The sequence below is a fragment of the Phycodurus eques genome, chromosome 15, assembly GCF_024500275.1.
Source record: "Phycodurus eques isolate BA_2022a chromosome 15, UOR_Pequ_1.1, whole genome shotgun sequence".
In the NCBI taxonomy this organism is placed as follows: Eukaryota; Metazoa; Chordata; class Actinopteri; order Syngnathiformes; family Syngnathidae; genus Phycodurus; species Phycodurus eques.
This window is the reverse complement of record NC_084539.1, coordinates 1,554,530-1,580,000: the sequence shown is the minus strand read 5'-3', so window position 1 is coordinate 1,580,000 and position 25,471 is coordinate 1,554,530. Positions and strand designations below refer to the sequence as shown.

General features: G+C 44.8%; 2 protein-coding genes across 6 annotated transcripts in view; one reads left to right on the top strand and one right to left on the bottom strand.

Annotated features, from left to right (window-relative positions):
- Positions 1–6,636, bottom strand: part of chd1 (chromodomain helicase DNA binding protein 1) — a 64,407-nt gene extending 57,771 nt beyond the window's left edge. Inside the window, exons 1-5 of one of the 2 annotated variants that reach the window (XM_061697455.1) lie at positions 6,211–6,636; positions 4,736–4,842; positions 2,093–2,294; positions 1,074–1,187; positions 784–980 (exon numbers count right to left, since the gene is read on the bottom strand). In XM_061697455.1, coding sequence (XP_061553439.1) covers positions 784–980; positions 1,074–1,187; positions 2,093–2,294; positions 4,736–4,788 — 566 coding nt within the window. In that variant the 5' untranslated portion in view covers positions 4,789–4,842; positions 6,211–6,636. Of the gene's footprint in view, positions 1–783; positions 981–1,073; positions 1,188–2,092; positions 2,295–4,735; positions 4,843–5,878; positions 6,122–6,210 lie in introns of those variants that run through there. The other variant, XM_061697456.1, reaches the window with a different exon arrangement.
- A 2,678-nt stretch (positions 6,637–9,314) lies between these two features.
- The window catches only part of syk (spleen tyrosine kinase), a 25,020-nt gene continuing 8,863 nt past the window's right edge, over positions 9,315–25,471 (top strand). The window contains exons 1-10 of one of the 4 annotated variants that reach the window (XM_061698524.1): positions 9,315–9,464; positions 14,924–15,390; positions 15,506–15,666; positions 18,143–18,281; positions 18,624–18,705; positions 18,802–18,857; positions 20,541–20,600; positions 20,845–20,932; positions 21,019–21,178; positions 21,387–21,596. In XM_061698524.1, coding sequence (XP_061554508.1) covers positions 14,989–15,390; positions 15,506–15,666; positions 18,143–18,281; positions 18,624–18,705; positions 18,802–18,857; positions 20,541–20,600; positions 20,845–20,932; positions 21,019–21,178; positions 21,387–21,596 — 1,358 coding nt within the window. In that variant the 5' untranslated portion in view covers positions 9,315–9,464; positions 14,924–14,988. Of the gene's footprint in view, positions 9,465–12,474; positions 12,783–14,923; positions 15,391–15,505; positions 15,667–18,142; positions 18,282–18,623; positions 18,706–18,801; positions 18,858–20,540; positions 20,601–20,844; positions 20,933–21,018; positions 21,179–21,386; positions 21,597–25,471 lie in introns of those variants that run through there. The other 3 variants (XM_061698525.1, XM_061698526.1, XM_061698522.1) reach the window with 3 other exon arrangements.

Sequence of the window (25,471 nt, the reverse complement as noted above, 5' to 3'; positions counted from 1 at the left end):
ATGCCGTTGATGTAGTTACATATTTACATGTTAATTTACAATGGTAATGGTTCGAGGAATGTCAGGCCGAATGGTCGGCCCCCATACATTTTCATCTGGCCAAGTCTGGCCCTCTTTGCAAAAAGTTTGGACACCCTTGGCATAAAGTCATCCGGCCACGTTCTTGTTTACTTCTGGCACGTTTGACTTACTATTCATGCGCAGTTGTACGGTAGCGTAGAACGAAGCGTCCCATGAGAAGAACCTGCACGAGTGTTCATGGCAGACTACGACACGCGGCAGATTAATTGGCTAAAGTTATGCAAGATTCATTCAACACCTCATGACAGGTGATTGACGAGAGCTATTGCTAACGAGCAGCTAAGCTAACTAGCTGGTGATGCTAGATGCTGCCAGCCAGTGTGGAGTACGCATTTTTCGGCACCAGGACCTCCTTATACAGACCTTGGCCACGGCGAGGGATCCTGATGACTAACGTAAGTAATTGTAAACTAACAAGGAGCATTTTGGCAACTGCTTTTTCGGAAGGGAAAATGCACTCACTGCCCGCTTTCTTTACCTTGTGACTAAATCCCCGACCTCAAAAATATGCCAACGGGACTTAAATAGGGGGCTATAGATATTTTTCAAATAATTAAATTGGATTTGTTGGACTATTATTTTGGAATAGTACAAGGTGACATGTTAAGTTACTCGGAGATCAAATCATCATTTACGTCATCACAATTACAGAGTAGGGAAATACACCCAGAGTCTGAGCCTTCGTGACAACAATCTACTTACTTAGTTGGAGGCTTTCTGCTTTTGGTTGGTTGACTGGGCTCATAATCTGAAGCAGTTTCATCACTGTTGTTCTCAGCAGATGAGTCTGATCCAGATCCACTTCCTGATCCAGAACCTGATCCAGAGTCAGAGGAGCCAGAATTTCTTCTCCTTTTGGATCCGCTTGATGAGTCTGATTCATCGCTACTTGATGAGTCCTGGAATAATTTAACAATAATGAATTATATGAGATTCCCAATCCACTATCACTATCAGTCACAGATATGGCAGACACAGTAACAGCGTATTACCTCATCAGATCCACTGTTTGAGGAGCTTTGTCTCTGCTGTTGTTGCTGCTGCTGCTGTTTCCTGAGCATAGCAGATCGTTGGACTGCTAGGATACTTGGGTTGGACTTCCAAAACTGCAATTAGTCAGTGGAAAGTAAAGGTAAACATAACAACAGGGCTCGAGACCGTGACGAAACAGGTCGCATATGGAATTAACAATTTTGTCGGACTTGGGTCAGTGCACGTTTTAATGGTTGAAAGTTGCCTTTTTCCCACTGCAATCGCCCCTCCTGTCCACTCTCTGAGCGAGCGAGAGAATGAGAGAGTGCGCCATCTCGATTGTTGTTATGAATTTGAGTTAAGAGCGAGGCGCTGCAATATGATTGGCTGTCTACTGTATTATAATGTACTACTACTTACAGATAAGACAAACACCATTATCCACAGCATGGTCGCGGACAAGCGCCCCACATTGGCACGTCACAGACAGGCCAGTACGCGGTTATGTCTGGCCAGAGGCCACCACGTAACTACAGTGGCTGAAATAAGTATTTAACACGTCACGATTTTTCTCACAAAATATACTTCTCTCACTAAATATACTTCCCGTTGACCTGAAGATTTTACCAGATGTTGGTAACAACCAAAGCAATCCATTCATACAAAGAAAGTAGAAGAAATAATCTCAGAAATTAGGTCCTCAGTTCCCAAACGTTTATTGAATGTTGTTAAAAGAAAGGGAGATGTAACACACATTTATTGTAAATATAATTTTTTGAGCAATTACGTACGCAAGTATATAGAGTAAATGAACAGGTGGAATGAACATTCCTCCATCTTGTGATCGGATCAGTGATCGTTTTTTTTTTTTTTAAACTCGCTGATCGGTGATTGGCCCCAAATATCCTGATCGTGTAAAGCCTATTAGTTAGGTTTCAGCTTATGTTCACATTAAAATACACGTGAAATTGAATAATTCATCCTTAAAAACATTTATAACAACTAACAACCAATACAGAATTAAGTTCAAATACTGTACCTCAGCGCCATCAATGTTTGACTTATTTGGAGGGTCAATCTTTTCCTTGGATTTCTCGTTTTCTGAATCTGACTGGCTGCCAGAGTCTGAGCCACTTCCTGAGTCGCTGCTTCCTGACTGACTGCTACTGCTAGAGGAGCTTGAACTGGAACCTGAGCCAGATCCAGATGCTGATCCAGAACCAGATTCATCATCAGAATTGCTGTAAAATTAGAAAGAAAAAAAAAAAAAATGTAACGCAAATGAAAATGTCGTACAGAGTTAGCTGGTGTTACTCTAAAGCCAGAATTGCCTAAAATTTGACAACCATTCAAATAATATTGATGAAAGCCCAGTGGTTTATTTTTACGACCTCTTGACTCAATTACTTTCATTCATATCTGTCTTGCAATAACTGAGACGGAAAGTTTTTTTCTAATTTGTGGATATCCAACTGACAACGCATGAAGTCAGCTTTTTTTGTGAAGTGTCAGTGCGCCTCACGCCTCCTTCGTTTCGACCGACATCAAAGGATTTGCGTCGTGGGTGTGTTTTGCTTTTTCCCTTTTTTTTTTTTTTTAAGTTTGGGTTGTATTCGATACTAGTGATGGCGAGATGAAGCTTCATGAAGCATCATAACACTTCAGCCATTGGTTCGAGTAATGGTTCATTTCTCGATGCTTCATGTGCACACGAAACCACCTCTTGGCCATGTGCATAATCACAGGCAGTTGTATCTGAACCACACATGTGACGCGTTGCATTTGGTGTCTTTTTGGCTCTTGAGAATGAGAATGTATTACAAAACAATGTTTGACCAAGCAATTTCCCGACAAAGTGTAAAATAAATTATTTTCGAACGTACTCTTGTGGGGAAGAGAGTCATCACTGATATGTCAGGTTGTAAAAGGTTTTTTGTGTCACTTTCCGAAAATGGCATGGGCTTCAGCGGGCACAGGACTTTGAAAGTGCTTCTTTAGAAATAACAGCTTATCACCATTTTTAAGTGATTCATCCAAGAGCAAGACTAAATAAATTGGGGTACAGTATTTTTCAAACTCTAAAGCGCTTCCCGAATCGGTCACGTGGTACAGCTGGGCAGCGAGACTTCGGACGACATCACTTCTCCCCTAAACGAAGTAAGCCTCGATATGCGCTTTGCGGAAACGCCCCTTCCGTTAGCTGACATGCGCCTGGAAGACTGCACATCTCAGAACATCACTAGTCTATATACCCTGTGGAGCAGGGACTTGACAGGAGGGGACAGCACAGTGCCTTTATGTTTTTTTTTTTCAGGTGGGGGCAAATACAGAGAGTAATCGCCTGCTATATTGCAGAATTATTTTTTGGGTGTGTTATTACAGTACACTACAGTGGGTACGGAAAGTATTCAGACCCCCTTTACATTTTTCACGCTGTTATATTGCAGCCATTTGCTAAAATCATTTTAAGTTTTTTTTCCCCCTCATTAATGTACACACAGCACCCAATATTGACAAGAGGAAAAACGGAACTGTTGAAATGTTTGCAGATTTATTAAAAAAGAAAAACTGAAATATCACACAGCTATAAGTATTCAGACCCTTTGCTGTGACACATTTAAATTTGCCAAGCTTTTCTTTTTTCTTTTTTTTTTTTTTAGCTTTTCGGACAGTCGCTGTCTAAATTTGCAAGCAATGACATGTCTCAGTAGCTGGCGTGTTGCGTTGATACGGTTTCATTAATGCCGTTTTACTTTCGAAAAGATTACTGAAAAGATTTACCAGAGACAGCGCAATTTTAAATGACAAACCATGTTCAGCTACGAACGCGCACATGCGTGTTTTATGGTCACGCACGCGTTCAGCCGTGGAGCCGCTGTGGCATGATGTACATTCCGGTAATGTACTTGTTGTAACGGGGGCCAGAGGACAACATCCGTGCCCGGTGTGGGTCACCTGCACCATCAACGTGCACAAGTACATGGGGACAGAACTGTCATTTTCATAGAACAGTGGTTCTTAACCTGGGTTGAATGGAACCCCAGGGCTTCGATGAGTATGCGTCAGGAAGTCGAGACACACGTGCTGTGTCTTGTGCTCGTCCCCGCTCGTATGATTTCTGACAACTTTTCAGAACAATGCTCTAAGCCTTTTGGTGTCATCAATTCCTAAAAAGCCTAAGAGATACTCTTACCGTTTGCTACAACAAATCTTCGTGAGTAGTCCTTTTGGAGGATGGCAGACAGGAGGAATACATTTTGTTGCAAAAATGATACGAAAGTGGCACTTGCCAAGGTGAAGCCGAGCATTCCTGAACTTATCTCTGCGAGGGGAACGGCAAACGTTACATTTGCAGTAAATATCCATTGAGTTATATATACTTTTATATCCATTGTTTTTTTGTTATTATTTATGAGTGAAATTCATCATTTGTTGGTTTTCACAATCATTTTGTGCGCAGCTCACGGGTGGTTAATTTATTTTACTGAATATGAAAGAAAGAAATATGGGGGGGGGGGAGAAAGGAAAAATAATTCACATTACGAAGGGGTTGGTGAACGTACGCATGAAACTGGCAGGGTTCGCTGCCTCCAACAAGGTTAACAACTATTGGCATAGAATAAATATACATTAATTTGGAAGTTTGCGTTCTTTTCCCTACAATGGCAATTGTATGACTTACCTTGATTCCCCACTGCTGTTGCTGACACTTTCATTCTCATTGCGTCCTGCCATCCTGAAGTCTAGAATGTAGACTTCCCCCACACCGCCTCGAATAACGTGGTGAAACTGAAATGTGAGATTCAGTAGTACATGATTTAACAAGCATCTTACAATATGCAACAAAACGATGCACTTTTCATCTACGCAGTCTTTGTTTCAGAGTGTAAAGAGTGTCAAAGATGGAGCTGAACTACAGGTTTCGTTTCGGCTTGCATTGTAACTGATAAACCTTGAATCAAAGCTCATCTTTTGCGGACGGGCAATATTATTACAGAAATGGATTTCCAAGCGCAATATAGGAATGGAAAACGGTCAAAAATGATCCGTGTCACTGCAACAACGGGGCAAGAGTCCGTTAGTGTGACGAGCGGAGAAATGACGGCGACGAGTATATCTATGTATGGACGTTAGCCACACTGAGTGGACCACTACTTGCACCTCCGGACTGGGGCCTATCAGGCCTGCGCAAAGATAGCATGTTTACGTTTCCCCCAAAAAAACAAAAAACAAAAAAAAACAAAAAAAAGAAAGAAAAGCCCATAGGCGCTCAAAAAACAAAAACAACAACAAAAAAACACCCCCCAAAAAAAGTCTAAATAATTGTATTCAACGAGATGAATACAAAGGCTTATAGTCGCCCCACTCCCGTGTCTGTTAGATTTGTCTCGCTTCATTGAGAGACAGTTACCAATCTGGTGAGAGGAACAGTTTACCTTTGAGCTAACCTGCTAACACCGGCTAATGCTCAGCAATTGGCGGGGGAAGTTGTGTGCAGACACGGCTAACTCTTCAAATTCAAACGGAGAACCGACAACTCAACTTTCGAAATACATATAGCTTTCATTAACGGCATAAAGGCTGTCGTTAATATATCTACAGGGAAATGCCCATGTATGCTACTGGTTATCAATAGTTTTAAGAGTACTAGCTAGAGACTTTAAAGACAAACAATAATAACTTCAACACAAAGCGTAAAATACTATGTGTTTCATACATAAAGTATGATCTGAAGTTAACCTTCGTTTGGCAAACGTGGGTTACAGTAGGATGCTAGCACAACGTTCAAACTGGTTGTCAAGGAAAGTAGCGTTAGCGAACGTACATTCGGCACGAGGCTAGCACGGAAGCTAACAAAATGTCCAAACTTTGCGCTTCCTCTTAATGAGGATGCACTGCGATGTTTCTTCTGTTGTCACAAGCGCTATCCCGGCGACACCTGCGAGTGGTGCACCACGCAAATGTAATTTGCAAAAAGGGGATCCTTTGCAGAATACTGAAAATACAAATGATTTATTAGAACTCCCACATATACAAATGAGCTAAACCAACTTCTCCATCTTGTTTTCATCCGCCGCTCACTTCTCGCGGCTTTACCACATCAACATGTAACGTAAGGTTACGTTCGCAATAAACTACGGAATAAGTTATCCTTGCCTTGTGTTAGTTGAGCTCCTTTGATGAAACTGTTGTCAAAGTCCACCCGGCGCGTCCACACGTTCCCCCTTTTATAAGAACAACAATTTGCGAGATTACAGCTACAGAGAGCTAACGCTATCTTGCGTTAGCTGGCTAGCTATCTCCCAGTTTGGGAGAGCAGCCCGTAACGACCCAGTTCAAGTGGAGCTTTGGGGACTGTAGTTTCCTCTATTCCTTGGGGGTGGGGGGCAAACCCCCTTTGCGCTGAGATGTACGTTGAAGTTCCGTGCTTGTGGTCGATGAAGACAGTTTAAAAAAAAAAAAAAAAAAAGCTGGCATTTCATTCCAGGGTCTTCCGACAACCGGCCTCCGCCATGACGCCGTAGGGTTCACTTCGCTAGGAAACCCCGGACAGTGACGTAACGACCGTGCTCGGCGCAACACTGAAACGGCGGAGAGCTTTCAAACAAAACAAGTTGAACTTGTCGCCAGTGTTGAGGGGCTAACTCATTACGTGTAACTAGATTACGGAATTACAAAATTGATGTTATTGTGAACCCTTACATGACGGGGTGGGGTGGGGGGGGGGGTATTTAAATTACAGTTGCTTTTGGAAATTTCCATGATTACAATTTTAGTAACATTTGAAAACTAGCCGCAAAAAAAAAACAAAAAAAAAAACATTCATGTAACTTTCTCCTAAAGCCGATACTCTCTCTGCTCGTAAGCCATTCTGCAGTAGTCTCAAACGTGTCATTCATTCGTTTTCCGTACTGCTTCTCCTCACAAGGGCCGCGGGCGTGTTTCCTCCCACATCCCCAAAACATGCATGGTAGGTTAACTGAAGACTCTAAATTGCCCATAGGTATGAATGTGAGTGCGAATGATTGTTTGTTTGTATGTGCCCTGCGATTGGCTGCGATTGTCCCCGGGGTCTCTCATCTGGCTACTCTCGATGTGGAGGAGCAGCGGCTCTACTCTGAGATCCTCCCGGATGACCGAGCTTCTCGCCCGATCTCTAAGGGAGAGTCCGGACACCCCGCGGAGGAAACTCATTTCGGCCGCTCGTATCCGGGATCTCGTTCTTTGGGTCACGACCCGCAGCTCGTGACCATAGGTGAGGGTAGGAACGGTAAATCGAGAGCTTCGCCTTTCGGCTCAGCTCCTTCTTAACCACAACGGACCGATACCTCTCCAGCACCCCTGAATAGACCTTAACAGGGAGGCTGAGGAGTTTTTTCCACCATTAATATGACCTAGAATTTGTAGAACTCAACTGATTTATTTTTGTATCTCTTTAAGAGGGGAAGTGTAAATAAAATACTGAAATAAACTTGAATGTGATTGACTTGGACTTCTTGGCCAGGTCTCCATTGCAAAGAGAGTTTCTCTTTTAACTGGTCTTTTACCTGGAAAACAGAGGTGGTGGGACGGGTGTCTGTGTGTGTGTGGGTGGGGGTTCTCCCCATTTTTTGGAGAAGTGCCCCTATTTGAGGCAAAGTTCCCGTCTGTGGGGGCAAAAATGTTCATCAGAGTTGCCCCAAAAAGAAAAGGAAAAAAAAGGTCAGCTCTCCAACAGTCCGGAGTCTCCGTTGTCGTATTTAACGCTTCATAATGAGCCACACATTTTCAAGGGGAGACGGGTCTGGACTGCAGGCAGGCCAGTCGAGCACCCGCCCTCATTTACGACGAAGCCGCGCTGTTGTAACACGTGCAGAATGTGGTTCGGCATTGTCTTGCTGAAATAAGCAGGGGCGTCCGTGAAAAACACGTTGCTTGGATGGCAGCATATGTTTCTCCAAAACCTGTATGTACCTTTCAGCATGAATGGTGCCTTCACAGATGTGTAAGTTACCCCTGTCATTGGCACTAAGACAGCCCCATACCATCACAGATGCTGGCTTTTGAACTTTGCGTCCATAACAGTCTGGATGGTTATTTTCGTCTTTGGCCCGGAGGACACGACGTCCACAATTTCCCAAAACAATTTGAAATGTGGACTCGTCGGACCACAGAACACTTTTCCACTTTTCATCAATCCACCTTAGATGAGCTCGGGCCCAGAGAAGCCGGCGGCGTTTCTGGGTGTTGTTGATAAATGGGTTTTGCTTTGCATAGTAGAGTTTCAAGTTGCACTGAACTGTATTTACTGACATTGGTTTTCGTTTCCGAGTCCAAGTGGTGATATCCTTTCCACATTGATGTCGGTTTTTGATGCAGTGCCGCCTGAGGGATAGAAGGTCACGGGCATTCAATGTTGGTTTTGGGCCTCGCCGCTTCCATGCAGTGATTTCTCCAGATTCTCTGAACCTTTTGATGATACGATGGACCGTAGAGGATGAAATCCCTCAATTCCTTGCAATTGTACGGTGAGGAACATTGTCCTTAAACTGTTGGACTATTTTCTCACACACTTGTTCACAAAGAGGTGAACCTCGCCCCGTCTTTGCTTGTGCATGACTGAGCAATTGAGGGACGCTCCTTTTCTACCCAATCACGGCACCCACCTGTTCCCAATGAGTCTGTTCACCTGTGGGATGTTCCAAACACGTGTTTGATGAGCATTCCTCAACGTTCTCAGTCTTTTTTGCCACCTGTCATTTTTGTAGGCTGGCCACGCTTGGGAAGGTTCACCACCGTTCCACGTTTTCTCCATTTGAGGATAACGACTTTCACTGTGGTTTGCTGGAATCTTTAGAAATGACTTTGTAACCATTTCCCGACCGATTAGATCAAATACTTCATCTCTTGTCTTTTGTTGAATTTACTTGGATTGTGGCGTTTTGAGCTCTTTTTCTTTCGTTTGTCAAACGGGTTCTGTTTAATGAAGCGATTTCTTGATTGAACATGGAGGTCATCAGGTTTGGGCGTGGTCAATGAAAATGTACCAAAAAGCCAGTTTAGCCACGGTTAATTTAATATTTAACAAGGAAATGGGGTTAGATTTGTTTGATGACCTTAAACATTGAAGTGGGGTAACTGTGCAAAAAAATAAATAAAATTGAAAAATAAAAAATAAAAAAAATAAATAAAAATGCTCAGCGCGAAGTGTGCTCCGGCATCATTGGTCGTCCGAACGACCTCGTGCCGGTGCGTCCGGCCAATAGGAAGTGGTAGAGGAATCCCGCGGCTACGGGACGGAAACGTCGACAAGCGTCCCGCTGCTTATCCGCTCGGTTTGCTTCTCTTCGGAAGAATGACCCCCCCAAAAATGAATGTGTACTGCGGCCCGAACACGGACGACACGACGACCGCGGACTGCATTCCATGTCGTGAGTATGACCTCTATTCGCGTAGCACCGTATGGCGATTCGAGTTCTTCCGCGAGGCCGTCCACCAGGTGTCAGTCGTTCCCCGGCGAAAGTGGGCCACAGTGGCGCAGCGACGGGAGGCAAGTAAACGCACAGGGAAGAGGAAGGGGAAAAACAACAACGTTACCGAGCCAAACGAGCTTTTCTGGTCAATTTATTTGGGCAGTAATAAACTAGGCAACATTTAGAGAAATTCCCACTCGGCAACAGTAAGTAAGATGCAAGTGAGCTGATCTTAACAGTTTCTGAATTGGAGCGCTACAGAACGTGACGAACGCAACACACAACACATTTTGTTTTGACACATTTTAAGTGCAGACATGTCACAGAGCCGAAGACTCCCGATAAAATAATAACTTGATGAGTATTGAGCACATTAGACTCTTTGAAATGTAGCTCTTTGGTAAATCAGCGATTTGTCAGAAGCTACTGAAGACACTCCAAAGCCCCAAACATTTCCCTGCATCACTACACACATACATACATACATACAATGACACAGGGAAAAAGTATTGAACACGCCAACTGGTATTCATTTAATACTTTGTACAAAGCCTTTGTTTGCAATGACAGGTTCAACTCGTCGCATGCATTGCTCTGGTGTGATTTTGGCCCAATCCGCCACACAAGCAGTCTTCAAATCTTGAAGGTTCCGTGCGCTTCTTTTTTGGACCTTCAGTTTGAGTTCTTTCCATAGATGTTCGATTGGATTCAAGTCAGGTGACTGGCTGGGCCGTTCTAGCAGCCTTATTCTTATTATTATTATTATTTTTTTTTTTTACTTTGAAACAATTTGAGAGTTTCCCTTGGCAGTATGTTGTGGATCGTTATCCTGCTGAAATGTCCAACCTCGTTTCATTTCCATCATCCTCGTAGACGGCAGCAGATTTTTGTCAAGAATGTCACGTTACATTTCCCCATTCGCCCTTCCTTCAATAATGTGAAGTTTACCAGTACCACTTGCTGAAAAGCAGCCCCACACCATCATGTTCCCACCTCCAAACTTCACTCTTACCCATCATGCGATATGTCTTGATTCACACCTTGGCAACGAGACCTTTTTGTAGGCCGTTAATTAGGACTGAACCAGCTGTTATTCATCAGAATCATCTTTATTTGCCAAGTATGATTATTAGGTGTTGTCTTGGCTTTTCCGTTCTGTATAACAGTGACATATAATGACAGGCAGAACAATTGACAATAACCCTGCGCATCCACTTTTTTTTGTGACAGCCATTGATAGTGTCTGCTTATAAGAAAGTATAAGGTTAATACATACACTGTCAATCCAGTATCATTCAGGAGCAACTTGGGGTTCAGCACAATTTCAAGGGTATACTGTATTATACAAATATAATTGTAAATAATCATCAAAACATTGACAGTTGGCTGAGGATGGCAGATGGAGGAGGTGAAGATGCTGAGTAGCTCGTCTGAGGTTAACGTGACAGATGGTGCGGGACTGGGAGGTCAGGAATTAGGGAAAGTGAGCATGTTCAGTGGACATCAAAAGTATACACACCCCTGTTCAAATGGCAGGTTTTTGTGATATGAAAAAAAAAAAAAAAAAAAAGTGTGTGCGTCGACTTTTTCTCGCCACCGGTATATGCAATATAGATATGTTGAAAAATGGCCAACCTTATTCTCATCAAACACTTCACTTTTCTTGAAATTAAAAAAAAAACAAAACAAAAAAAAAAAACGTTTCCGATACGTTACTACTGACACAATGAGACTGTTGCGGTGTGCAGACCACATTTGAAGAAAATGGATTTCAACTGGTATAGAAGCAACTTGAGGAAGTCAAACCGCTCAGATCATTGCAGGGGGGGGGGGGGGGGGGGGGATTGACTTCGATACATCATATGGAAATGTCACAGTGTTGAGCAATCTGTGCCAGTTTATGTGGCAGAGACACTAATAAATGATCAAGAACACTTATGAGGAGTTTTCCTTGGTAAATGTAGCAAATGTGCCATATTCTGACAGACAAATGCTTCTTTACTGGCTGAGCGAAAAAGTCTTGGAAGGTTCATACTTGACTAATTATTACAACTGCTATGATCTCAACCGTGACCCCTATTGAAATTATGAGAAGCAACTGTATTCAATCCATTTATGAGAAGCAACTGTATTCTTCAAAGAAGTGAGAACTGAAGATTGCGAAACCACATAAAGCCAGCTGACGCTTCCTGAATGCTAATTTTGGTCACTGCGCATGACTGACTGGCTATATTATAATGTGGAATTGATGTCAAAGATATGTCATTTTGTTCAGTTTATTTGGCAGAAAGTAAAGCCGCAATATTCTACTTTTACTGAAGTAGTTAATGGTGGCGTATTAGTATTATTTTGACGAAACAAAACCGTAGCACAAAAACAAATGGGGGGGGGGGGGGGGGGGGGAATGTCCAAGTTCATTAAGAGCAGGTCTTATCGGACGAATACTAATACTGTATATAAATACTCTGTTTGCTCCTCCCTCTCTCTGTGTCCTAATAGGAGTTGTACTGTTAATGGGCATCCATCCTTGGGTTCAATATTAACACACGCACATGGCATATCGGCTAGCTTCTTTAATCGCAATTGTAACGGAGGTCAGTGGTCCTGTCTCTGGCATTTATACCCTTTTAGCAGTCGTTCATCATTGACCGCAAAGGATTTTCATTGCATTTGATGATTATTTTGGAACATGATCCCAACGTGCGGTAGCGCACTCCATTGCGCTCATGTGCCGGAGTCGGAGTCGTGACGAAGGTAAATTGGGTGGCAGAAAGAAATGGTGCACAGTTCAAATTTCAAACACAAGTTAGCATCTATATTTTGTGCCCCGAAATTGTCTTTTGAAACACTGAGCTCACGAAGATGACTTCGCTCCTCTCAAAAGCAAATTCCACCTGCTTCAACAACGTACTGCCACCAAAAAAAAAACAAACACACAACCCCCCCCCCCCCCCTAAAAAAAACAAATATATATATTTGAATCACTTGCTTTCATCATTCGTATTTCTTTTTTCAGTTGTTCTGTTGCTCTCCGATTGGCCCTGACACTTTGCTCAGTGTTCTTATCAGAAAAGGGGGAAGTAAAAGCATCCATTTGTCCAGGAAGTCTGAAATAAGGAAGCTTCAGAGCGCCACCTTTTTTTTTTTTTTTTTTAAACCGTGTTCATGTTTCAATGGCGACTATCTGGTTTGTCAGTCGCCAGCTGAATCGGACCCGCTGCCATGTTGCTTACAGTGTTGGATTCTGATTAAATTCCTCACTACAGGAAAAATACAGTAAGTATAAAATATAAGTTTAATTTCTCTGATTGTTAAATATGTATGGAAAAATTCAGAGGAATGATGTTGGGTGGGAGATATAGGTTACTCTTCCTTTTTACCCCTTGTCTCTGTAAATACTGTTTTTGAATGTTCAGCCTTGGTGGAAACTGGTGTTCTTGTTCCTGCCAAGTAGTTGTTGCCAATTGTGAGAGGTAACTTTGTAACAACAAAGTATATCTTTTTGTTAGCTGCCTATTTTCAATGGCTGTGAGCAAGCTGTTGTGAAAGTTACATGATGCCACCCCGCACAAAGTTTCTCTGCCCGTGACTTGCCATCTTGGCTCGGGAGGATGTTCCACGCTTCCCTCCTGATGATCATTCTCGAGTGGCGCAACACCGCTTTTTCTACACCCAGCTCACATCTGTGCGGGGATTAGTGGTGTCGCTTGTTGGAAATGCACGAAACGGGCACGGCCACAGCTTCTCGCTGCCTGCCGTCGCCAGATGACACGAACCATCGGGGGCTGCCGGTTCCATCCAGGCTATTGCTGAAAGGCTTCGAGCATGGGCCTTGTAATGCTTCTGGTGCGTTTGGTTGAGACGCATGTTCATTTTCTTGAGTGAATGGCATAAGGGTGGGGACATTCCGCAGAGACTCTTGGATGTTCCTCAGCGCTGTAGCCGTAACCAACTCATTCCACATTTCCTGATGGACCTCTTGGAACTCATGTTCTTTATTGTCCGTGATTAAATCCTGAGCTTTTAATAGTTTGCTTGCTTTAACTAGGGCACGCCCAATTTAGTTGGCAGGTATTGCGATAATGAAGCAGCCCGTCTGACAACTTCTTCTATCTCCATGTACTTGTGTAGATCTACAGTAAGAGGTCTTCCTTACGTTCGAAATCAACCAAAGCCATCTGGCGCAACTTTCCTCACATTTACTTCTGATCGGTATGCAAAAGGCAATATTCCGCTCCTGTGAAACAGAATGAAATTCCATTCGGATTTTGCCTGTTTATTCCCACGGAGTTGTTTATATGGAGCATTTCCATTCGGTTTGGGCTTCTAAACCTTAATCGGCTTAATCGGAATAGAAGGCTCACTGTAAAACCCCCCCCCCCCCCCCCCCTCCCATATGTCCCCAAGATGTGCTGAATAGAAATGCGCGCGCACACACACACGAGCCGAGATTTAGGCAGTTAATTTTCAAATATAGGTTCTACAAAGTGCAATGTGTGAACTTTTTGTGAGTTGTCGAAGCAGTAGCAGACTGTAATTAGCATGACTAACTCGAAAATGTCCTTTTCAAATCTGCAGTAGAAGGTGTTCAAGTCGTCTGCTGTTCCTCTTTTGTTCTCCGCTTGGGGGGGGGGGGGGGGGGTCGCTTGTAGTTGGTTAGCGATTTTAATCCTCGCCAGACTGACTGCCTGAGTCATTGGCACTAAAGTGTTTTTCCAGCTTTTCTGCATAATTTCTCTTTACGATGTTAATTTCTTTGGTCGGCCGATTTCTAGCACGATGGTACAGGGCTCTGTCCCCACTTCGATTGGCGCCCTCTTTAGCCTGGTGAAATTGCTCGAGTTTGGCAGTGAACCACGGCTCGTTGTTATTGAACACGCAAAATGTCTTTGTTGGTACGCACACATCTTCGCAGAAACTGCTATCGGATGTAACAGTCTCTGTATATTCATCCAGGGTGCCAGAACAGCGACTCCAAGTCCGGACTGCAGCGTGTGTTGAGCTCCCAGACGTCGGTACACCGTTGATATACCGTAGAAGCATATTCTGCCACCTTTTGTTGCCCCCGATAGCTCCGTGGCGCGGTCCACTCGGTGTAGTCGGAAGCCGGAAGCATTGCGATCGATCGACATCCATAGCGGCCTGGTCATTCCCTTCTTTAGGTTTCTTATTTCTCCCCTAATGGGGTTTTGAGTATTTCCTTGCCTGATTGGGGGGTTTTAGATGAGGGGAATGTTGTCAATCTTTGCCAACTGTGGGCCCGTGAAGCCCTTTGAGACTCTTTTGTGATTAAGGGCTACACAAAATAAACTTGACTTGTTTTCTTCATTTGCAGTAAATTGGACTGACCAACTGTGAAATGAACTGATGTCAGTATTGGAATATGTTTTATTTATTTATTTATTTATTTATTTTAGGTTAATTGTGGCAGCGCACCTTGTGAGTTGACCTTTCCGAAGTCGGCTGCCGTCAGCGGGCTAAGATGGCGGACAGAGTGAATAGTCTGCCATTCTTCTATGGCAACATTAAAAGAGAGGAGGCAGAAGAGCATCTGCAGCAGCCGGGCGCAGGTAGCGGCTTGTATTTGCTACGGCAAAGTCGAAACCATTTTGGAGGTTTTGCCCTCTCTGTATTACATTCCGGCTGCTGCTACCACTACACCATTGAAAGAGAATCCAACGAAAGCTACGCTATTGCTGGTGGTAAAAGCCACAGCAGCCCTATAGATTTGATCGACTACCACTCGCAGGAGATGGACGGCCTTGTGTGTCGGCTGAAAAAGCCTTGCAACAGGCCCAAGGACATGCAACCCAAGGTGGGACCGTTTGAGGACTTAAAGGAAAAACTGATCCAGGAATATGTGAAACAAACCTGGAACTTGCAGGTTAGTCTCCAGTCTACCATGTAGACCACCTTTTACCTAACAAGACAAAATCTCTTTTTTGATGAGAAAATTGTTGTACGACAGAGAGGGTCTAAATCATAACTACTCTGAGCAGGGAACACCTCTGGAACAAGCCATTATAAGCCAAAGGCCGCATTTGGAGAAGCTGATTGCAACCACTGCTCATGAACGAATGCCTTGGTTCCATGGAAAAATAACTCGGATGGACTCGGAGTCGAGGCTTCAAAACGGCACACGTACAAATGGGAAATTCCTGTGAGTATTTCGCCAATGTCTGTCTTGAGTGTTTGCCGTAAATGCGGGGGAGAAAAAACCCCAAAACAATCAAAGCTAGACTTTCTGAGTGAGGAAAATACAGCGCACCCATCCTCTAAAAGGGTTTCAGAGCGTAAAATACAATATTGTTTTGAATTATTCTAATTTGATCATCACTTGATACTACTGTAGATACACACACAGGTCCAACCATCCATCAATGTTCTACACCGCTTATCCTCATTAGGGTCGCGGGTATGCTGGAGCCTATCCCAGCTGACTGTGGGTGAGAGGCGGGGGGGGGGTGCACCCTGAACTGGTTGCCAGACAATCAAAGCCATAACCTACCATGCATGTTTTTTTGGGATGTAGGAGGAAACCGGAGTACCCACGCAGGCACGAGGCGAACATGCCTCCACAAAGGCGAGGCCATCGCTTGGTCACCGTTTTTAAATCAGATGCCATACATTTGAATGTCACTGTTATTTTCTCGTCTTTTTCTGGAAATACATGAAAGAAGCATTTGTGGTTGACAGACTTCGTGAAATTAGCATTGGAAAATATACGAGACATAGCCCGATAGGAGTGCGGAACAGTTCTTCCACGCCAGCAGTGGTGTTGGATCAACATGCACGATCACAGAAAAATAAACAGTATCAATCAGATTACTGTAGGGATTAGAAACAATACTGAAGCCTTGGGAAAACTAGGGATTGCGAGCAGTTACACGCATTAATGCACACTTACTGTACGAGCACTTGAATGGAACACGCGTAAAAGTGATGAAAAGTTTGATCACCCCGCCCCTAATTTTGTTCATACTAGGCATTACGGGAATAAGTCGCCAACCCGCGGCGAAAGCCACCTTCAAAATGAAAAGCTTCCCACTAATACGGGCGTCAGTGCTCTTCGGTTAAGGAATGCAACCAGCAAGGTGAATTTGAATCTTGAGACATGTTAAAAAATGTAGTTCTGCCACACAGATCTGGACTTGTCTTGCGATACCAATGGGATTATGTTGGGGTGGCTTTGGCTCAGTAGGCAGAACAGGTTCGAATCCCTGCTACGACTGTCCGCATGTCGAAGTGTCCTTGGGCAAGACGCTGAACCCTAATTTGCTCCCAGATGTAGACGAAGTGCTATATAAGTGCAGTCCGTTTACCATTTATTTCTCCTAAGATATCAAATAAACTACATTTTTTAACATAGCTCAAGATTCAAATTAACTTTGCTGGTGGCATTCTTTCACCGAAGAGCACTGACGTCCCGTATTGCTCGAGTCGGAAGACCAACTCGAGCAATAGATTAATGAACTCCGACCGCTGGACGTCGGCGTAGACGGGGCGTTCAAAGTGAAGGTGCGAGCGGCGTGGGAGCGTTGGATGACAGATGGCGAACACAGCTTTACTAAGACGAGGGGGCAGCGCCGGGCGAGTTTCGTAAAAGCCGGCATCATTTCTGAGGAGCCGCACGGCAGCGAGACTGACTCGAACCTGCCGTGTTTGATGGAGAACTTGCCCAGCTGTTCATTTCGGAAACAGAACATGAGGACTTTTGATGCATTTGTGGATGGGGATTGATCAAAAAATAACCTGAGTACATTGTTAAATACTTTAATAAAGTACAACCGAACTCAGTTTTGCTGCCGCTGCCTTTTTAAAAAACATTGGTTTAGCGTGCACGCATGCTAGCATATGTTTTAAGCGGAGTGGAGAACATTGCTTCCTTTTTTTTTTCCGTGAACACAATGTGAAGTATTTTTGCTGCTCATGCTTCAGTTGAGAAAAGGTCGTGGTCGGCTGAAGAAACAGATCACACATGCACATACAGGCGGGCAAGCGGTTTCCGTTCAGCGCTTCCTGAAATAGCCTTAAAAGAGGAAGAACGACAGTACGCGAAGATGCGAATGTCACCAACTACCCGAAAGTGTTTTACTTTTAAACATCTCTTAAATGGATGATTTGATTGTAACACATGATGTGAGTGGCTCATTCTGGAACTGGAATTAAGAGAATCAGACACAGTTACTGGCACAGGGGTCAATCAAGAGGGAAACTCCAGTCCTGATCCGTACCCCAACATTTTCTTTCCAGGACATTGCTAGATCATGAAGTGAATGCCTATAATGTAACACGCATCACGTTTTGTATGTTAGGAATTGCTTATGGTAGTAAAGGTACGTGGCACATGAAATAGACAAGACTGGCTCTGCGAAGGGGGAGTGGTCAGGATGAAAGTTTAAGGTCATGTTCAAGGGAACGGCGACGAAAGAGAACAGGTTTCACTCTAACGTTCATAGTCACAGCTGCTTCGAACTGTGTCCAGAGCATCATGTTCGGACCAAATAAACATGACTACAGGTTTATGGCTTTGTCATTCAGTCCAGAAAAATAGGATTGCAAATTCCTGCCTGGCAGAGTAAACCACAGCTCCTTCCGACTGTTTGATCTCTTGTCCGATTTTCTTCTGTCTTTAGCATCCGGCAGAGGGATGTGAATGGATCCTATGCTCTTTGTTTACTACATGAAGGAGAAGTGATGCATTACCGCATCGACGAGGACAGGAGCGGCAAGCTCTCGATTCCAGACGGCAAGAAGTTTGACACTCTTTGGCAGGTTAAAAATGTCTTTCCGATTTTGCGTTACATTTTTGTCAATATGCGAGTATTTTCTTAATTCATGAGTGGCTGTCATCAATAGTTCATAGATTTCTACGGACATAAGAAACGCTGTACTCCTTTCCAAAAATAGTTGACTTTAGTGCTGAAGTGTCATCCATCATAGAATCCTATCATTAACATTAACTGTGGACAAAATATGACACAGGCTAGTGTTGACAAGTTTCAACAGAAAGCAAAAAACAAATAATGTTTTAATTACCATTAAAAGCCCGACATTTTATAAAATCAATCAAAGATGTTGTATAAAATGGTGATACGACTTTTGTCTTTACACCAGTTGGTGGAACATTACTCGTATAAACCAGATGGTCTGCTACAAGTTCTCACCGAACCCAGTCCACGACCTGAGGGAGATACAGGTACAAACAGCGAATCTGAAAAGTACAGAAGGTACAAATTGTGTTCGTTTAAAAGAGAAACCAGGATGTCCTATTTATTTGTACCTTTCCTCTCAGATCTTTTAGGACAGTTGCTGCTACCGCAGGGTACATCTGGATTTGGTTCTGTTTTGGTAAGTTTTAGTTGTGTGCTGCGGATGCTTTTGGTGGCATTAATACATGCGCACGTACTTTTGAGTACAGGACATTTGTCCTAAACAACGAAAGTGATGTCAAGGAAAGTAGGAATGGAAGTGTGATTTGTCCCGAAGTACTTGCCAACACCGCAGTTCTGATAATATAGCGGAACTTCTACGGTTGTGTGATTGTACCGATCCCTGAACCACAGGTCAACCATCGTTCTGTCGCAACATTCTTAATTGTGATACATGTGTCAACAGAAGTAACTGGTATAACTGCGCAGGCCAGTTTGCCAAATTGGCAAACGCACAGCGAGACTTGCCCTTGCATGAAAATCCAGATATGGCAGTTTTTGCGCTCCGCCTCAGATGGTCAGAGATGGGTAGGAACGCGCTACATTTCCTCCGTTACATTTACTCAAATACCATTTTGGATGAATTGAACTTGTTAAGAGTAGTTTTAATGAAGCATACTTTTTACGTAGACTCGAGTATTCAGGTTAAGAAGAAACCGTACTTTTGCTTCCTTACAATAATCTACGTGTGCACGCAAAGTCTTCTATTGGGCTTCGCGGGGCAAGTGAGTCACGACAGCCGCGCGCGACCCATGCTTACATTACAGACGACGAAATACAACCGCTTCAACATGCAGCCTAGTTTTGTCATTGGCCAAACTTGGATATTTCAGCCCACTTCTGACTTGAGAAAACACCTTTCAGGCAGTGGCAGATGTTTTTGCTGTTGTTTTGGCTGCGCATATGGCAAACATTAGCACTATGTTAGGGTCACAAGTAACTGTTGATATAACCAGGTAAAAGACCAGTTGGAACAGAACATCTGTTTGCTATGGTGGCCTGGCCAAGAAGGCAGCAAGTTGGTCGTCAAGTCCTAATCAATCACATTCAAGTTTATTTCAGTTGTTTATTTTCACCTCCCCTCTCAAAAATATTGCATTGTACAAATTTTAGGTCACATTTATGGTGGAAAAAGGTTTTAAATGATTTGTCTTTGTCAATATTCTTCACAAAAACCTGGCATTTGAACAGGGGTGTGTATACTTTTTATATCCACTGCAGTATTGTGCTGTTTAACAAGTCGAAACAATCTAGTGTAAGACCATTCCTTGGAGCCGAATTGGCCTTAATTTGTTATTTTACAAATATTTAATTTATTATGTTTTAGATTAAGTGATATTGTTCAGCAATATCTGAATTTGCACATTCATATCGTATTTAGTTATTTGCATTTTATTTGCCGTTCATGCGCCGATTTAATAAATACATCAGAAGTTACTCAATAGGTACTCAGTAGGTACTTTCGCACTCTTAAGTAATTATTTGGAGGGCAACTTTTTAATTTTACTGAAGTCATATTATTCGAAAGCAACATTACTATTACTTGAGTACATTTCTTTGCAGATGAAGAGAAGGTTGATTTGAATTGACCTTTATGGTATGGTCACTGTATCACAAACAGCTGGAGGATTCCCAGCGGTATACAGTTGCAGTGGCGTTAAAACGGAATATTGTGATGGTTGCGCAACATGATGAGACACAGGGACAGCCGTGTAAAATGCGAGTGTTCATGACAATTAAAAAAAATAATAAATTCAAATTCAAATCTTCATTGACTGTTCGTATAACACATACTGGTAAGCTCTTCGACTTTGTTTTTCAGAACAATGCAGCAGGATTCCTTGCCAAAATCAGGACTGTTCCCATACCTGGCCGACAAAAGGTGATCCAACATAAATAACTCCTGCCACCGTCTTTTTTGTCCTTGTACCTTGCGTTGCTTTTTTTACTGACACAGCTCAGATTTTTCCTTGAACTCATGATCCTTAGCCCAAAAACAAAAAAAAACCTGTTTATACAGTATACACGGTCGCTTCTCAACCCGTAGGTTGTGGTTTTGATCCTTGTCGAAGTCTCCTTGAGTACCTATAAATGTAGAAAAGTCAAATCATCTCTCATGACCTCAGAGCCGCGGGTCTCGACACGAAAACAAAGAATCCAGTAACCTCAACCCCTATGACGGACAAGTGCCCAATAACCGGGTAGTGACCAAAGGTATGTGTGTGGAAATACTTGACTTACCGATGCCGGTACAACAGTGCAAATACTGACCTTTCAATTGTTTTCATTTTTTTGGTCAGAGTCCTTACCGATGGACACATCAGTATATGACCGGACATATGCAGACCCAGATGAACTGAGGAGTACCACAGTGAATCACGAACAGCTCTTCTTGGAAGATGAAGAACTGGGTTCAGGGAACTTTGGTACCGTCAGGAAGGGAATCTACAAGACGACAATGCAAGCAACATTTTTAATACACCGTTCCTTTTCTTCTTTTGTCTCTGTTACACTTTAAAACCCCACTTGTCTGGGACAATTTGACAGGAGGAAGATTCTCAAGTTTGAATGTTCAATGAGTGGGAAATATACGAATATATATTGTGGTTATGAAGCCTCGTTAGCCCTGACAAACCGCCGCTGATTAATAATCCACCTTGTGCATTAGGGCAACGCAGCCGGTGGCCGTCAAAATCCTGAAGGACGACGACAGCGGCACATCAGTTCGGGAGGAAATGCTGCGAGAGGCAAATGTCATGCAGCAGTTGGACAATCCTTACATTGTGAGGATGATCGGTATCTGTGAGGCACAGAGCCTCATGCTAGTGATGGAGCTGGCTGAGCTGGGGCCACTTCACAAGTTCCTGCAAAAAAACAAGTATGCGCTTTGTCCTGACTTCTTATTTGGTTCATTTAGCAGGAAAGTATTACAAATTGGTATAAAATGAAGGGGAACGGTGTTTGTTTAGATTTAAGACTATAAGGAGATGCAATCGAAGGCGAAAGTATAGGTGACAAAGGCCAACAACGGGTAGAAGCATATGACGACATTTATGCCAGGTTGGACACTAAAGAAGGAGAAAAGGATCAATACAGGTTGGCCAGACAAGAGGGATAGAGATGGGAAGGATGTGCAGCAGGTTAGGGTGATTAAGGACAGAGATGGAAATGTGTTGACTGGTACCAGTAGTGCACTGGATAGATGGAAAGAATAGTGTGAGTAGTTGAAGAATGAGGAAAATGAGAGAGAAGAGGCAAGAGTGGTGGACCAGGAAGTGGCAATGATTAGTAAGGGGGAAGTTAGAAAGGCACTTAAGAGGATGGAAAAATGGGAAGGCAGTTGGGTCCTGATGACATTCCTGTGGCGGTACGGAAGCATCTGGGAGAGGTGGCCGTGGAGGTTTTGACCAGCTTGTTCAACAGAATTCTAGCGGGTGAGAAGATGCCTGAGGAATGGAGGAAAGGTGTGCTGGTGCCCATCTTTAAGAACAAAGGGTGATGTGCAGAGCTGTGTGCAACTATAGAGGAATAAAGTTGATGAGCCACACGATAAAGTTATGGGAAAGAATAGCGGAGGCTAGACTCAGGACAGAAGTGAGGATTTGCGAGCAACAGTATGGTTTCATGCGCAGGAAGAATACCACAAGATGTATTATGCATTACGCATAATGACTATTGTGACTGTACTCTGTTTATTAGTGCAGTAAATGAACAAGAAATAATGCATATAGTTAAAACACTCCAACAGTGACATGGCATTAGTTAAAAGTATTATTAAACACATAGTACAACCCCCCCCCCCCCCCCCCCCCCCCACCCCCCACCCCACACACACACAATTGTAACCAGTCCTTTCTAACTGGTATTTTTCCATCTAAAATAAAAATAGCTAAAGTCATATACCAATCTAAAAAAAATAGGGAAAAATCACCAAGTATAGATCAATATCACGACTTCCACAGTTCTCAAAAATCTTGGAAAATGTTTGACAAATTCAATTCATGGAGTTGGTCGAGGGGATATCCACAAATATTCATCATAGAGAATACCCTATTGGTGTCTTTATAGACTTTAAAAAAAGCATTCGAAACTGTTGTTCATTGTATACTCATGAACAAATTTGAATGATATGGCATTTGATGTCTGGTTTACAGGTGGATTAAAAGTTACTTAAATGTCAAATTCCAATATGTGCAATGTAATAACGAACACTCAAATAAATTAAAGATCACATATGGGGTCCCACCCCTCCTTGAGCCGTCACCTTGTCGTGGTGGAGGGGTTTGTGTGTCCCAGTGATCCTAGGAGCTAAGTTGTCTGGGGCTTTATGCCCCTGGCAGGGTCACCCATGACAAACAGGTCCTAGGTGAGGGACCAGACAAAGCACGGCTCAAAGACCCCTAATGATGACGACAAACAATGGACTTCGTTTTCCCTTGCCCGGACGCGGGTCACCGGGACCCCCCACTGGAGCCAGGCCTGGCGGTGGGGGCTCGAAGGCGAGCGCCCGGTGGCCGGGCCTGCACCCGTGGGGCCCGGCCGGGCACAGCCTGAAAGGGTAACGTGGGTCCCCCTTCCCATGGGCTCACCACCTGTGGGAGGGACCAAAGGGGTCGGGTGCAGTGTGAGCTGGGCGGTGGCCGAAGGCGGGGACCTTGGCGATCCGATCCCCGGCTACAGAAGCGGGCTCTGGGGACGTGGAATGTCATCTCTCTGGCAGGGAAGGAGCCCGAGCTGGTGTGTGAGGTCGAGAAGTTCCGACTAGATGTAGTCGGACTCGCCTCCACACACAGCTTGGGGTCTGGTACCAGTCCTCTCGAGAGGGGTTGGACTCTCTTCCACTCTGGAGTTGCCCACAGTGAGAGGCGCCGAGCAGGTGTGGGTATACTTATTGCCCCCCGGCTCGGCACCTGTACGTTGGGGTTCACCCCGGTGGACGAGAGGGTAGCCTCCCTCCGCCTTCGGGTGGGGGGACGGGTCCTGACTGTTGTTTGTGCCTATGCACCAAACAGCAGTTCAGAGTACCCACCCTTTTTGGAGTCCTTGGAGGGGGTGCTGGAGAGCGCTCCCGCTGGGGACTCCATTGTTCTGTTGGGGGACTTCAATGCTCACGTGGGCAATGACAGTGAGACCTGGAAGGGCGTGATTGGGAGGAACGGCCCCCCCGATCAGAACTCGAGCGGTGTTCTGTTATTGGACTTTTGTGCTCGTCACGGATTGTCCATAACGAACACCATGTTCAAGCATAAGGGTGTCCACACGTGCACTTGGCACCAGGACACCCTAGGTCGCAGTTCGATGATCGACTTTGTGGTCGTGTCATCGGACTTGCAGCCACATGTCTTGGACGCTCGGGTGAAGAGAGGGGCGGAGCTGTCAACTGATCACCACCTGGTGGTGAGTTGGCTCCGATGGTGGGGGAAGATGCCGGTCCGACGTGGCAGGCCCAAACGTATTGTGAGGGTCTGCTGGGAACGTCTGGCGGAATCCCCTGTCAGAAGGAGTTTCAACTCCCACCTCCGACAGAACTTTGCTCATGTTCCGGGGGAGGCTGGGGACATCGAGTCCGAGCGGACCGTGTTCCACGCCTCCATTGCCGAGGCGGCCGACCGGAGCTGTGGCCGTAAGGTGGTCGGTGCCTGTCGTGGCGGCAATCCCCGAACCCGTTGGTGGACACCAACGGTGAGGGATGCCGTCAAGCTGAAGAAGGAGTCCTATTGGGCCTTTTTGGCCTGTGGGACTCCTGAGGCAGCTGATGGGTACCGGCTGGCCAAGCGGAATGCAGCTCTGGTGGTCGCTGAAGCAAAAACTCGGGTATGGGAGGAGTTCGGTGAGGCCATGGAGAAAGACTTCCGGACGGCTTCGAGGAAATTCTGGTCCACCATTTGACGTCTCAGGAGAGGAAAGCAGTGCACCACCAACACTGTGTAAAGTGGGGATGGGGCGCTGCTGACCTCGACTCGGGACGTTGTGAGTCGGTGGGGAGAATACTTCGAAGACCTCCTCAATTCCACCGACACGCCTTCCCATGAGGAAGCAGTGTGTGGGTTCTCTGAGGCGGGCTCTCCTATCTCTGGGTTTGAGGTCACCGAGGTAGTTAAAAAGCTCCTCGGTGGCAGGGCCCCGAGTGTGGATGAGATTCGCCCGGAGTTCCTAAAGGCTCTGGATGTTGTGGGGCTGTCCTGGTTGACACGCCTCTGGAACATCCCGTGGACATCGGGGACAGTGCCTCTGGATTGGCAGACTGGGGTGGTGGTCCCTCTTTTTAAGAAGGGGGACCGGAGGGTGTGTTCCAACTACAGGGAGATCACACTGCTCAGCCTCCCTGGTAAGGTCTATTCAGGGGTGCTGGAGAGGAGGGTCCGTCGGGAAGTCGAATCTCAGATTCAGGAGGAGCAGTGTGGTTTTCGTCCTGGCCGTGGAACAGTGGACCAGCTCTACACCCTCGGCAGGGTCCTCGAGGGTTCATGGGAGTTCGTCCAACCAGTCTACATGTGTTTTGTGGACTTGGAGAAGGCGTTCGACCGTGTCCCTCGGGGAGTCCTGTGGAGGGTGCTTCAGGAGTATGGGGTACCGAACGCCCTGATACGGGCTGTTCGGTCCCTTAACGACCGGAGTCAGAGTTTGGTCCGCATATCCGGCAGTAAGTCGGACTCGTTCCCGGTGAGGGTTGGACTCCGCCAAGGCTGCCCTTTGTCGCCGATTCTGTTCATAACTTTTATGGACAGAATTTCTAGGCGTAGCCAAGGCGTA